This window comes from Schistocerca serialis, chromosome 4, assembly GCF_023864345.2.
Source record: "Schistocerca serialis cubense isolate TAMUIC-IGC-003099 chromosome 4, iqSchSeri2.2, whole genome shotgun sequence".
Classification (NCBI taxonomy): domain Eukaryota; kingdom Metazoa; phylum Arthropoda; class Insecta; order Orthoptera; family Acrididae; genus Schistocerca; species Schistocerca serialis.
The window spans coordinates 352,854,696-352,868,740 of NC_064641.1; the positions used below are offsets into that span (position 1 = coordinate 352,854,696).

General features: G+C 44.0%; 1 protein-coding gene across 3 annotated transcripts in view; it reads right to left on the reverse strand.

Moving 5' to 3' along the window:
• LOC126474136 (serine/threonine-protein kinase dyf-5) overlaps nt 1-14,045 on the reverse strand; it is a 283,860-nt gene that overhangs the window by 157,280 nt on the left and 112,535 nt on the right. For all 3 annotated transcript variants that reach the window (XM_050101575.1, XM_050101573.1, XM_050101574.1), the window contains one exon: nt 5,046-5,221. In XM_050101575.1, coding sequence (XP_049957532.1) covers nt 5,046-5,221 — 176 coding nt within the window. The remainder of the gene's footprint in view (nt 1-5,045; nt 5,222-14,045) is intronic.

The window sequence follows — 14,045 nt, forward strand, 5'->3', positions numbered from 1 at the left end:
CAGTACAACAACCATCAGCTCAACATCCCATGGACAGCTTTGGTTACAGCCATAAAAGAAACAGAATGCCTCACAGCAGTGGCCACATGACCCCTTCCATCTTGCCAGTACTGCTTCATCCAACAGAGCATGCTGCATGCCGTAAGCATTAGGCGGTTTGCAACAAGTGTTGAAAGGAAAGTCACATTGCATTATGTAACTTCTCTTCAAATGTGGCGGACACAGTAGTCCCAATAGAGATAAACTGTATCACTACAATGACTGTTTCCCTGAACAAATTGTTTACTGACTTGCTTGTGATTAATAAACTGCTAATAATACAAGTGGACTCAGGAGTTGCAGTGATTTTAGTAAACCCAGAGGCATACGTGGACTTGGATTCCCCACCCCGACTTGGATTCCCCTCCCTGACTTGGATTCCCCTCCCCTCACAAAGGTTTCACGAAAGTTGGTTACCTACAATAAACAGCAGATTCTGATTGTAGGTCAGTTCTCCATTCCCGTCTCTTACAAATCTGTTGTTCCCCTTCTCACCTTCCTTGTTGTGAAACATTCCCACACCACAGACATGTTCAGGTTAAATGCGTTTAATGTTTTCGGTTTCTCCATTGCTGATGAGGTAAATTTACTGTCAGATCAAGTTCCATATGGGCAACTGGAGTCCCTCAGTTTTCCTCTGGGCTTAGCTGTGCTACTTGTTTTCAGACCCATATTACCATGAAAGAGTCCTCTTGCCCTCATTTTTTTCAGACATGACGGGTCTTGCATGACTCTGTTGAGGCTGAATTAGACCATCTGACATTGCTCACTGTCACTTGGCCTATTTCTTCTAGTGAGTGGGGTAGACCAAAGGTCACTGTTAAGAAGCCAATGGGTAAGCTTCACCTCTGTGGCGATTTCAGAGTCATGATTAATACACAGTCCATGATAGATACATAACCTTTTGCCACCCTGACAAGTTGTTCACAAAATCGTCAGGTGGCCACTACTTCTCCACGATTGATTTGTAGGAAAGTTACCTCCAGCTCCCCTCGGATGAGGCAACGAGGCACCTTCTCATTGTCAATACACCTTTCGGCCTATATCAATATCAACGCTTGCCTTTTAGTGTTGCTAGTGCACCCACAATTTTTCGGCATTTTTTAGAACAGCTGACAGCTCCTGTACTCATCTTTATGAATTGCCTTGACAACATTGTGTTTTTGGGTTCTTCCACTGAAGACTGCCTTAGCAATCTCTGACTGTTGTTTTTTGTTTTGCAGTCTGCAGGTCTCAAGTGCAATCTTGCCAAATCTAATTTTTTTCAGGCATCAAGTGAATACGTAGGTTTTGAGGTTTCTCACACAGGGGTCAAGTCATTGCATCACCTCCTGATGCAATTGCTGCTTTGCTGCAGCCAACCTCTGTTAAGGAACCACAGTGTTTCTAAGTAAAGTTGTGTACTACCATAAGTTTTTACTGGACACAACAACTGTTACTCAGCCTCTGTACATGCTTTTGCATAAAAATGTGCCTCTTTGGGTCCCCAGCTTGTGACTGAGCATTTGCTTTGCTTAAATCTAAGCTTCCATCTGTGCCATGTCTGGCCATTCTTCAGCTGGGTCAGCATCTCGTGTTGGCTACAGATGCATCTCAGCACGTCTTGGTACAGTGTAGGTGAAGAAATACGTGGACAGGTGTGAATGACCCATTGCTTATGCTTCTAAGACTTTAACTCCAGCTCAGCAATGGTATTCTCAGACTGAAAAGGAGGCTTCAGGGATTGTGTTCACCCTCAAGAAATTTTGTGTCTTCTTTTATGGTTCTAAGTTCAATACAATCACAGATCACAAGCCACTTGTTGCTCTGTTTAACCCTTCAGCTTCTGCACTGGACAAGGCAGGGCTTCGTTTACAGCAGTGGATTCTCTTCCTCTCGCATTATTATTATCAGATCCATGATCAGCTGATGGCACAACAAACCAATGCTGATACCTTCTCTCGCCTTCCGATCAGATTGGACCCGGCATTCGATCAGGATGAGTTGCTTTGTTTCTATTTAGATACTGAGAACCAGAATTCAGTCAATGGTTTCGTGATCACTAGTGCCACGATAGCATCAGCCTTTGCTGCGGATCTTATACTTAGTAGAGTTCTCTCTTTTGGGCAGCATGGTTGGGCAGAAAAACCCCTGGGCCGTGCCTCAGATTCCTTGTGCAATTATTTCTCCCTCCAGCATTAACGTCCTGGGTTTCACAGTGTTCTTTTGTTAGCTACACAGGTTGCTGCTTCATGGGTTGTGATTCCCACAGCCTTATGCTGTAATGTACTGCAGCTTCTGTATGTCTATCATAGGGGGACTTCCCGCAAGCTTTGGCCTGCCAGCACATGTATTGGCCAGGCAAAGATGGGGACATTACATTGCTTATCACTACTTGCACTCACTGTTTTCAGCAACAGATGGCTCCGCGAGCACCTTTTTCACCCTAACAGACGCTGCAGCACCTGTGGGAGCATCTACATGTCGATTTTGCTGGGCCCTTCCGAAATCCATATTGGGTCATTGTAGGGGATGCCTATTCCTACTTCCCCTAAGTGGCACTTTGTCTGGTCATGTCTGTGGTGACCACCACTTCCGCCCTGCCTAAGATTTTTGCAATTGAGGGACTTCCATATACCATGGTTACCGATAATGGCCCCCAGTTTTTTTATCAAGAATTTGCATCTTTTCGTCAGGCTAGTGGTGTTCACCATCTCACTCCTCCCCTGTTTTATCCTCAGTCTAATAGTGAGGCTGAATGCTTGGTTTGGACATTCAAAACTCAGATATGGTAGTATGTATCTGGCAGTTCCCCTTCACTGCTTTAGATGGTTTTCTAAGTTCGTGCCTTTTCACTGCAGTTGGGGACAAGAGCCCAGTGAATTTGCTACATGGATGCCAACCACGGATGTTGCTGGGTCCTGTGCAGCTGTCATCTCTGACGCCCCTACTGATGCCTCTGGTGCCAATCGCTGATCTTATCAAGGGTGTTGCTATGGACAAACCATCCCCTATTCTGCCCTACGGCCTCTAACAAGAGGCGGGACAGCATGTCAAACCACCCCCTCATCATTTCTGCCTCTATGGCAGCAGTAATTTTTTGGTACCAGTGCCTTTTTTCTGTACCAGTGTTTTTTTTCCCTGTATCAGTGCTTGTTTTCTGTACCATGTATTTTTCTGTGCCTAATGTTTTTATGTATGTGGTCCCCCCCCCCCTCCCCCCGGCCCCCCTGGAAGTGAGGAGTGATGTACCTTCACTCATGATGCATGTGATTTCAGAGATTGTGTGGCCTGCTTTTAGAGGCCACCTGGGTTGGCCCTCTGGCGCACTCTGGTGAGCCTTCAAAAAAACAGTATTATTTAAGCAATCGCAAATGAATGCTCAGCCCATTCTGTAACCTGTATTAGTGTTTCCAGTCAATATGTTTAGTGCTATGCACAACCTGTACTTCATTGTATCTTACGTGTTTCTTTATAAAGTTCCATCATTCGCATTTTCCCTTTCTATAGCAGATTCAAAGTCTCTAGTTCGAGCCTTCTGTTCAGCTCAGAAGTAATTTGTCATGATAACTTTTGTGAATAATGCTACAGATTGTGAGCTTTGTTGAACAAGACTGGTCTTCTCTAACTTCACTAGCAGTTGCTTGAATGATCCATTTCTGACCTCAAAGCCCATATGACAGGCAAAGTGTGCTTTAATCTGCAGCTGGTTGCACCCTGTTTCCTCAATCGCTGTCAAAACAGGTGAATGAGAGCTCCAAGCATACACAATAAGTGCATGAAATTATCCTTCCCATACCTTGCTGCCATTTCTCCAGGGGATGCCGTTATTCACCGTACATTCAAACTGTTGACAAACCCAAATCCCTGTCACTTGTGCATGTTTCCCTCTGACATGGAACACAGCAACTTCTCAGCAGGTGAACTGTGTTTCAGTTTCAGTAAGAGACAGCACCTGAAACTTGTTGTTAAGACAGTACAGGTTCAGTATCCTGAGTTTTCTCTGGTCCCTCTCTCCGCCGTACAGTGGCCTTGGACCCACTCACAGTCAAAGCTCTCACTCACAGACAAAGCTGAATAGCAGTAATAACTGGTGTATTTCCTTTGACAGAAACAGTTTCCATGGGGAACAATATATTTGAGGTAACTTTGGCATCTCTGATACAAGACTCTCCATAGTTTGCCCAACACAGGCATTCACACCAGCTTCAAATTGCTTCATTGCAGTCAAAACAATTTCCAACTGCTTATGAGCAGCAACTAACTCATCCCATGCCTGAGGCCAGCATTTACAGTGTTGTGCCTGATGAACAATAAAAAAAGAACTTGAAATTAGCTAAGCTGATTCTATTTTAATGTCCGGATATTTTACACTATAATGATTGCAAGTTACCTTTAAGAACCGAATTTGCAACACCCAAGAAATTGGTTTCTGTTATAACAAGAAAAACACCTGCGGTACAATCTACTGATTACCTGAAATAACTCAAATTTTCCTTTTGTAGAGTTAATGTTTAATGGCAGACTCATTTGAAAAACTCGAAAATAGTGTAATTTTTGACAAATGAAAACAACATACACTGCTGTTGTAGTGGGGAACTAAAAGAGACGCAATGTAACAGTTATAATATGTACATAACAATTTCTGCCAAAGCAGTTGATTACTTAGCACCTATGTTTATGAAACACTGACTTAGAACAAGCAGGACAACAAGTAGAGAAAGGTGGATACACAGGACTAATTATGTGAGTATCTTTGCTGCTACTAAGGGAAGATGGGCAACGAACAGTAGCACAAGGGAAGACAATTTTACAAATAAGATACTGCGACCAAAATCTGTACAATACACGAATGTAGCTCACATTCATTGCTTTACTTTGAAATATATTATGCACAGATGTCTAGAGGAGACCTTTATCCAGTTGTGGATGTCAACTGGCTTATTACTATTATTATTATTATATTATGTATCTCCAGCTTTCCCACCAATGACCCAGTCATTATTGTTAAACATTCTGATACTTACCTGAGAGACTGCTGAGCAGTAGGTCTTGAGTTAGGGTTCCAGCTCAGCATGTCACCCATAAGTGCAAGACCATCTTTGCTAGCATTAGGGATGATGCTACCAAGAGGGACTGGTGAAAACTGTGGAAACTTGAAGTTCATTGCATTGGCTAGTTGGTATCCTTCTGGCCACTCCTTCTGCAATTAGTTGAGGCAAGGATGAAAATCTCTAAGTCACATTTTTAATAAAATGCTGTCATAGTAACATTTACTATATTTATGATAAAGATAATTTTGAACATATATATTACAAACTTCTGGTAAAAACATTTTTCTTACAATAATATCCCTTATATTCAGGTGCAGAACAGCTCATGAAGTAACATTTGATTTGACATTTAATCCAAATGAAATGAAATCATTGAGAATATAACTTCCATTCCAGCTCCAAATCATTGCCCATAGCTCATATCCCTGAAATAGATCTAGATGCAAGAGTTGTCTCAGACATCCTCCCATTACCATCTACTCCAGTCCTGTCACAGGCATCTCCAACCCCACCACATTCAGGGCTACCTGTGTAATCACTTACATAATCTACCACTTTAGCTGCAACTACTGTGCCACATTCTTCATGGGCATGACTACTGACAACTGCCTGGCTGCATGAATGGCCACTGTCAAACTGCAGCTAAGAGACAGCTGGACCATCCAAATGTTGCCCAACACAACTTGCTTGATTTCAACAACTGCTTCACAGCCTAACCATCTGCATTCTGAATGTACAGGTTTAATTATCTGTTTTGCGTTTTAGGATGTTATTAGATTTTTCTATAACAAAGAAGTAAGGATAATACAAATAGCCACGGGTATGGTCCTATCGTGCATAGTGCAAAATAAAAATATCAAAGAAGCATCTATGAACCATTAAAAAGAAAACTTATTTTTTTGTTACACTATAAAATAAGTATATGTCAAGATTACAATAAACAGGTATGTACTTATACAATAAATAAGAGTATTACGAAAATCTTTAAACATGAAGAAGTACTGCAGCAGATGCTTAATGAAAAGTGCACACATTACCATCGATACACATACAACAGCAGGTGTGGTGATGCAGTGATGGGGCCATACTTACAGAATTACAGAAATATGGTTGGTTGGTTGACTGGGCAGCATTAAATGACCAAACAACAATGTCATCAGAACTCCAATCCAAGAAAGATGTATCCGTAATTAGTGACATCTACCAAGAACATTTTCTGATCTGGTCAGGAGATTCATAATAGTAAAAACAAGAGGGCTAAAAACGTAATGGACAGCTTTTATACAATCAATAATAAAAGCAAGAAGAAGGACATAAAGACGTCAGCAGGTGGGGATTCCCAGGGCACATGACTGGAAACTTACCATCCACAGTTGCCCACCCTTGATCCATTATAGCCAAGAGCACCCTCTATTCAAAGAGTGCACCACATTGAATAGAAAACTGGCTGCAGCAGAAAGGATAAAATGAAATCTAAAAATGATTAAAACAGAGTAAAAGAGGGATGAAAGAACAGCCTGGTCAAGGAGATACATACAGAGGAAGATGCCCCATCCCCAACCATCCTGCCCCTGCTCCTGCTCCTGGTCCAGAGGTAGATTAGAACCTTATAATTGAGAATAAAAACCACGTTCATGCAGATAACTGAGAACCAGGTCAACCATCCATGAATCTGCCAACATTATAGGCAATGAGTCTGAACACCATAGTTGGCATAGAGGACCAAAAGGAGAGGCATTCTGCCAAGACATGAGCTACTGTCTGTACCACTCCACGACCACAATGTGGAGGTGGTTCGTTACACAAAATAAAAGCATGGGTTTATCTGGTGTAACCAATGTAGAGATGACATAGGACTGTTGATTTCTGGCAGAAAGAGGAGGAAGAGTGCTACGTTGCAGTAGTCTTCTTGATTGTGCAGAGTTTGTTAGACGGGGCAGTAGCCCGCCACATGTCATTCCATTTTTGTGGAAGCAGAGATCTCACGTTCACCTGCAAATCCACACATGGGATCAGAAAAGCAAAAGGGAAGCAAATAAGTGCTCCTCTCGCCAGATGGTCAGCCAATTCATTCCGCAAGATACTCACATGACTTAGGGCCCAGAGAAAGATAAACTGAGCAGGCAGCACAACAAAGGTCAGTGAGAAGGTCCTGAATGTTGGGCAGCAAGAATAGCATTGGTCAGTAGCCTGGAGGCAGCTCATTAAGTCAGTACATATTAAAACATGAACAAGGAAGGTCTGTTTAATAAAATGGAGGGCTCTGTTAATGGCTGTCAGCTTTGTCATAAACACATTACATGTTCCCAGCAGTGAATAGCATTCCATACTAGCAGAAGATATAAAAGCATATCCTATCTGATCCACAGTTTTAGTCCCATCTGATGTGCAGTTTTAGTGGCATCAGTGTAAAAGACGGTAGCACCCTGGAACTCTAGAAGAACTGAACATAACAGATGTTAAAATGTTATGGAGGCAACTAAGACATCAGGAACTTGGAGGAGATCAGTCATATTCTGTGGCCTGGGCACCATCCAAGGGAGACTGTGCAAAAAAACATGGTCAGCACAGACCAAGCAGGGGAGATGGAGATATGGCAGAGGGAAGCAAGGCACATTCCAACTGGCAATCCCACCTGAGGGTCGGGTATCCGGAGGACAACACCCCACATATGCTAAGAGAATGGAATATATGGAATGATCAGTGAGCTGTTGAGTAGTAATTGCACAGGACACAAAGGGCCAGTATCACTGAATCCTAAGTTGGAAGATCCCTGCTTTGGCAATGAGACTGTCTTTGGGACTAGCTGGAAGGCACTAGTGACCAAACACATGCCATGATGGTGGACTGGGTCTAACAGTTTCAAAGCTGCAGGATCCACCATGCCATAAACATGGCAACCATAGTCCAGTCAGGATGAAACCATGGCCCAGAAAATACAGATAAGAGTAACAAAATCTGTGTCTCAAGATATGTGGGCAAGGAGGCAGTGTGTGTTAAGCTTCTGGATGCAGCTGGTCTTCAGGTGACAAGTATGGGGCACCCAAGTCAGCTTTTTATCAAAAAGGAGGTCCAAGACAAAGTGCTGTGCTGCTATGTCCAGCTGTTGGGTACCTAGAGTTTTGGGCAGGATGGACTATGGTATGATATTTTTGTAGGAAAAAATTAAAAACCATGGGAAAGAGTCATCCATAGGCCTGTGATTGGCACTTTGGAGCTGGCATTCAGCAGAGGCTATCGAGTGGGAGCTGCATCATATGCAGAAATTGTCAACATGCGACACTGGAGTGCCAGCAGCCCAACAGAGTCGCTAGCCCATTGATGGTGATGAGTTTAATAGTGGAACTCAACACAAAGCCCTGTGGGATGCTGCTATCTTGGACCCATGGAGAGCTGAGTGAAGTGCCAACTAAGCCTGCAAACAGATGGGATAAAAACTAACAAATAAAAATCAGTAGCAGGCCTCGAAAATAGCAGTCATGGAAGATAAGTAAAATGTAATGACATCAAATGGTGTTGTACATCTTATACAGGTCAAAAAAGTTGCGATAAAGTGTTGGTGTTCTGAAAAAGCCTTTTGGATTGCTGCTTCCAGCAGATCAGTTGTGGATTGACCCTTCCAGAAACCACAGTGCTAAGGGTACAAAAGACCTCGAGATTCATGACCCCAGCATAATCTGTGGGCAACCACCCTTTCAACCAGTTTACAGAGTACATCAGTCAGGCTAAGCAGCCAGTAACAGTCAAGAGATGTTGGGTTCTTGCCAGGCTTAAGGAATGGGACAACTATGCTATCTCAACGCTGAAAGAGGAAGAAACCTTGGAGCCAAATACAGTTGAAGACCCTCAAGAATGCTGCTGTTTTCAGAATATTCAGGTGCTGATCATCTGACTTTGGATTCAATAAGGGCCTGGGCCTGTGTTGTGGTCTGAGGGAAGAGCCTAAAGTAGTTACCAGTCAATGAAGGGTTCATTATTGGATTCAGCTAGGTGGAGACTGAAACATAAGGGGACATCTCCAGCTTGTCACTCCTGCAGTAGAAAGGTAGCCAGATATGAAGAGGATGCTGATGCTGTTGCAAAGTGGGTCACAAAGTGTGCCTCAAGAAATGATGAACTGGTGCAAAGGCCAACCTGTAGGATAAGACCCGGAAGAGATGTTGATCAATGGTGGCCCATAAGACCATGGAGTTTGGCTGACATCTGAGATGAAGAGGAATAAATCCTCAGGAAGGAGACATAGTGCTCCCAGCATTCCTTCTTACTGTGTTTGATCGGACAGTAAGACTTAGCCTGAAGTGGCTTAGAAAGTGATAATGTTTGCCTGTGAAGGATGATGTTTGGATTGTTGCAGGGCTCGTCATCATTCCTAAAATGTTACTGCAATGTCTTTGGTCCATCACAGCACCAGCCATGGGGTGGGGGGTTCACCTGTAGAAAGAGGAATAGTAGTTAAACTGGTGTGGATGATTGCATCTGAGACATATTGCACAACCTCATGAATACAGTCTGACAGAGAGGCCACAAATGTAAAAGCAGCAGCATACAAAGGCCAGTTGGTTCTGTGAAGTCCCCAAAGAAGTAGTTGGTCTGTCTGGCAGTGGCAAGGAAATGAAAGGATCACTGGAAGATGGTCACTGTCACAAAGGTTATTGTTTAGTGACCAATGTAGTGAAGCCACAAGATTAGGGAAAATATCTTCAGATTTGTAGCTGAAAAGGTGGCATGGGTGACACTGAAGTGGGTAGCAGAAGGGTAGCAGAACCATCATTGAGGAGACACAGATCATGGTCTATGAGAAGCTGGTAAATTACAAGGCCCCTATCAGATGAAGTGGTACTCCCTCACAGAGGGTGGTGTGCGATGCTGTACCAAAGCAAATGAAAAGAGGAAAGGAGGGGACAGTTTCTGGATTAGTGTAATCAATTCAACATAAACAAATGGCCTGTCTGGTGGCAGGTAAATGTTGCAAGTCATAATTGCTAATGTTGTTTGCACTCGCACCACTATTGCCTCCAATGAGTTACAATGAGGAATTCATTCATTGATGATATCTGTATGAACCAAAGTACAGAACCCTCCCAATGCCCTATCGGGACCAGGATGGTTCTGACAGAATACACGATAACCATGGAGCATTGGAGAACGGTCATCAGTAAAGTATGTTTCTTTGAGAGCAATGCAAACTGCAGAAGAAAAGGAAATAAGGTGTTCAAATATCAGCTCAGAATCCAACTGTGTGACACCTATGAAAGCACCAGATGAGCCTTGTCCTCATTCTTATTCTTTTCCTTAGTAACCTTTGATGGCAAGGTTTGGTCAATGGGCCATCCACATTAAGCATCAGGTCATATGAAAAACAGACAGCCATTGTTTGGCATCAGGTCTGTGGTCTGTGGGTTGCCATGGAGAGGGATCCTGAGAGGAAGCCCTGTCACCAGTAGACACCGAAGAAAGAGAACACTTCTGTAGCTGAGTCTGGGAAGTAGAAACTATGGGAACCACAGGAGAGGAGGGTGGTGTGAGATCTGGTTTGGGGAAGGTAGAGGTGGGGGAAGGGGGTGATGGTTGTGATGTTAGCACCACTGATCACCATCATATCCACAGGATGTAGGCATTCATATTTCTTTCGTGCCTCAGCATACAATAGGCAGTCAATAGACTTGTACTCCTACAACTGCTGTTTTTTCTTGAAAATGGGCAAACTGGCAAATGCGGAGGATGATGTTCCACACAGTTGATATAAAAAGGTGGATGTTCAGAAGGAGTACCTTGGTGGAGTGATCACCCATAGTTGCTCCATTTTGGGTCCACTGTGCAGTGGGATGACATGTGCTCAAAGTGTAAATACCTGAACCCCTCAAAGACATCTGTACACCATGGCTTTAACTTTCTCTGGGAGGACATTTCCTTCAAAGACTAAGAGAAAAGCACTTGTATCCGTATCATTATCTTTGGGCCCTTTGTGTATACATCTGATAAAATGTATGCTTCACTGCTTGAGAAAAGTCCTGTCTGGAGTGTAAGTTGTCTGTGGGAGATGATTCCTTGGACCATGTTCAAAGTTTCATGTGGGGCAATGGTCACAACTATGTCATCTTAATGATCACATGCCTGAAGAGATGTAGATTGGGCAGCAGAAGAAGTATTAATTAATAACAAATCATTCTGCAGTTTTCCTAGGGACTCAATTTCCCCAAATCTGTCTTCAAATTTTCAACACAAAGTAATGGTTTCATTGCAGCAAAAGTATCACCATAATTTCGAGTACATATTAAGTATGGGGTGAAATGTTTCACACAAAGGTGTCTGGCTTCTCCCTCTTCCACGGCATAGCCAGAGAAGGAAATGTCATGTGGTTGAATCTCAATGCATTATAATAATCTCTCCCATCTGAAGAGACTGCTGGGGCCTTGTGCCCACCAGCAGCAGAAAGTTTAATTCACTTCATGTGCAAATCATCCACCACAGTACCACCCACTCTGAACATTGGTTCTCCCATCACACACCAACCAGCCACAGTTATGGTTATCTGACCAGTAAAACACTGCCACAGCTGATGCATACATACTTCTTGGGTTGTGTGGGGAGTTTCCAGCTCAGACACCAACAGTGCAATCACTGAATGGTCAGATGGCTACCATCTACATCTACATCTATACTCCGCGAGCCACCTTACGGTGTGTGGCGGAGGGTACTTATTGTACCACTATCTGATCCCCCCTTCCCTGTTCCATTCACGAATTGTGCGTGGAAAGAACGACTGCTTGTAAGTCTCCGTATTTGCTCTAATTTCTCGGATCTTTTCGTTGTGATCATTACGCGAGATATATGTGGGCGGTAGTAATATGTTGCCCATCTCTTCCCGGAATGTGCTCTCTCGTAATTTCGATAATAAACCTCTCCGTATTGCGTAACGCCTTTCTTGAAGTGTCCGCCACTGGAGCTTGTTCAGCATCTCCGTAACGCTCTCGCGCTGACTAAATGTCCCCATGACGAATCGCGCTGCTTTTCGCTGGATCATGTCTATCTCTTCTATTAATCCAACCTGGTAAGGGTCCCATACTGATGAGCAATACTCAAGAATCGGACGAACAAGCGTTTTGTAAGCTACTTCTTTCGTCGATGAGTCACATTTTCTTAGAATTCTTCCTATGAATCTCAACCTGGCGCCTGCTTTTCCCACTATTTGTTTTATGTGATCATTCCACTTCAGATCGCTCCGGATAGTAACTCCTAAGTATTTTACGGTCGTTACCGCTTCCAATGATTTACCACCTATGGCATAATCGTACTGGAATGGATTTCTGCCCCTATGTATGCGCATTATATTACATTTATCTACGTTTAGGGAAAGCTGCCAGCTGTCGCACCATGCATTAATCCTCTGCAGGTCCTCCTGGAGTACGTACGAGTCTTCTGATGTTGCTACTTTCTTGTAGACAACCGTGTCATCTGCAAATAGCCTCACGGAGCTACCGATGTTGTCAACTAAGTCATTTATGTATATTGTAAACAATAAAGGTCCTATCACGCTTCCCTGCGGTACTCCCGAAATTACCTCTACATCTGCAGATTTTGAACCGTTAAGAATGACATGTTGTGTTCTTTCTTCTAGGAAATCCTGAATCCAATCACAAACCTGGTCCGATATTCCGTAAGCTTGTATTTTTTTCACTAAACGTAAGTGCGGAACCGTATCAAATGCCTTCCTGAAGTCCAGGAATACGGCATCAATCTGCTCGCCAGTGTCTACGGCACTGTGAATTTCTTGGGCAAATAGGGCGAGCTGAGTTTCACATGATCTCTGTTTGCGGAATCCATGTTGGTTATGATGAAGGAGATTTGTATTATCTAAGAACGTCATAATACGAGAACACAAAACATGTTCCATTATTCTACAACAGATAGACGTAAGCGAAATAGGCCTATAATTATTCGCATCTGATTTATGACCCTTCTTGAAAATGGGAACGACCTGCGCATCGTGCAGGTACTTGATGATCCCCCACAATGAAATGGCTAACTTAATGGGTTTTGGGTGTAGTACCTTTGCAAAAAAGGAACTGTGCAAAGAGAGATAAGCACAAAATGTGAAATACACTCCTGGAAATTGAAATAAGAACACCGTGAATTCATTGTCCCAGGAAGGGGAAACTTTATTGACACATTCCTGGGGTCAGATACATCACATGATCACACTGACAGAACCACAGGCACATAGACACAGGCAACAGAGCATGCACAATGTCGGCACTAGTACAGTGTATATCCACCTTTCGCAGCAATGCAGGCTGCTATTCTCCCATGGAGACGATCGTAGAGATGCTGGATGTAGTCCTGTGGAACGGCTTGCCATGCCATTTCCACCTGGCGCCTCAGTTGGACTAGCGTTCATGCTGGACGTGCAGACCGCGTGAGACGACGCTTCATCCAGTCCCAAACATGCTCAATGGGGGACAGATCCGGAGATCTTGCTGGCCAGGGTAGTTGACTTACACCTTCTAGAGCACGTTGGGTGGCACGGGATACATGCGGACGTGCATTGTCCTGTTGGAACAGAAAGTTCCCTTGCCGGTCTAGGAATGGTAGAACGATGGGTTCGATGACGGTTTGGATGTACCGTGCACTATTCAGTGTCCCCTCGACGATCACCAGTGGTGTACGGCCAGTGTAGGAGATCGCTCCCCACACCATGATGCCGGGTGTTGGCCCCGTGTGCCTCGGTCGTATGCAGTCCTGATTGTGGCGCTCACCTGCACGGTGCCAAACACGCATACGACCATCATTGGCACCAAGGCAGAAGCGACTCTCATCGCTCAAGACGACACGTCTCCATTCGTCCCTCCATTCACGTCTGTCGCGACACCACTGGAGGCGGGCTGCACGATGTTGGGGCGTGAGCGGAAGACGGCCTAACGGTGTGCGGGACCGTAGCCCAGCTTCATGGAGATGCTTGCGAATGGTCCTCGC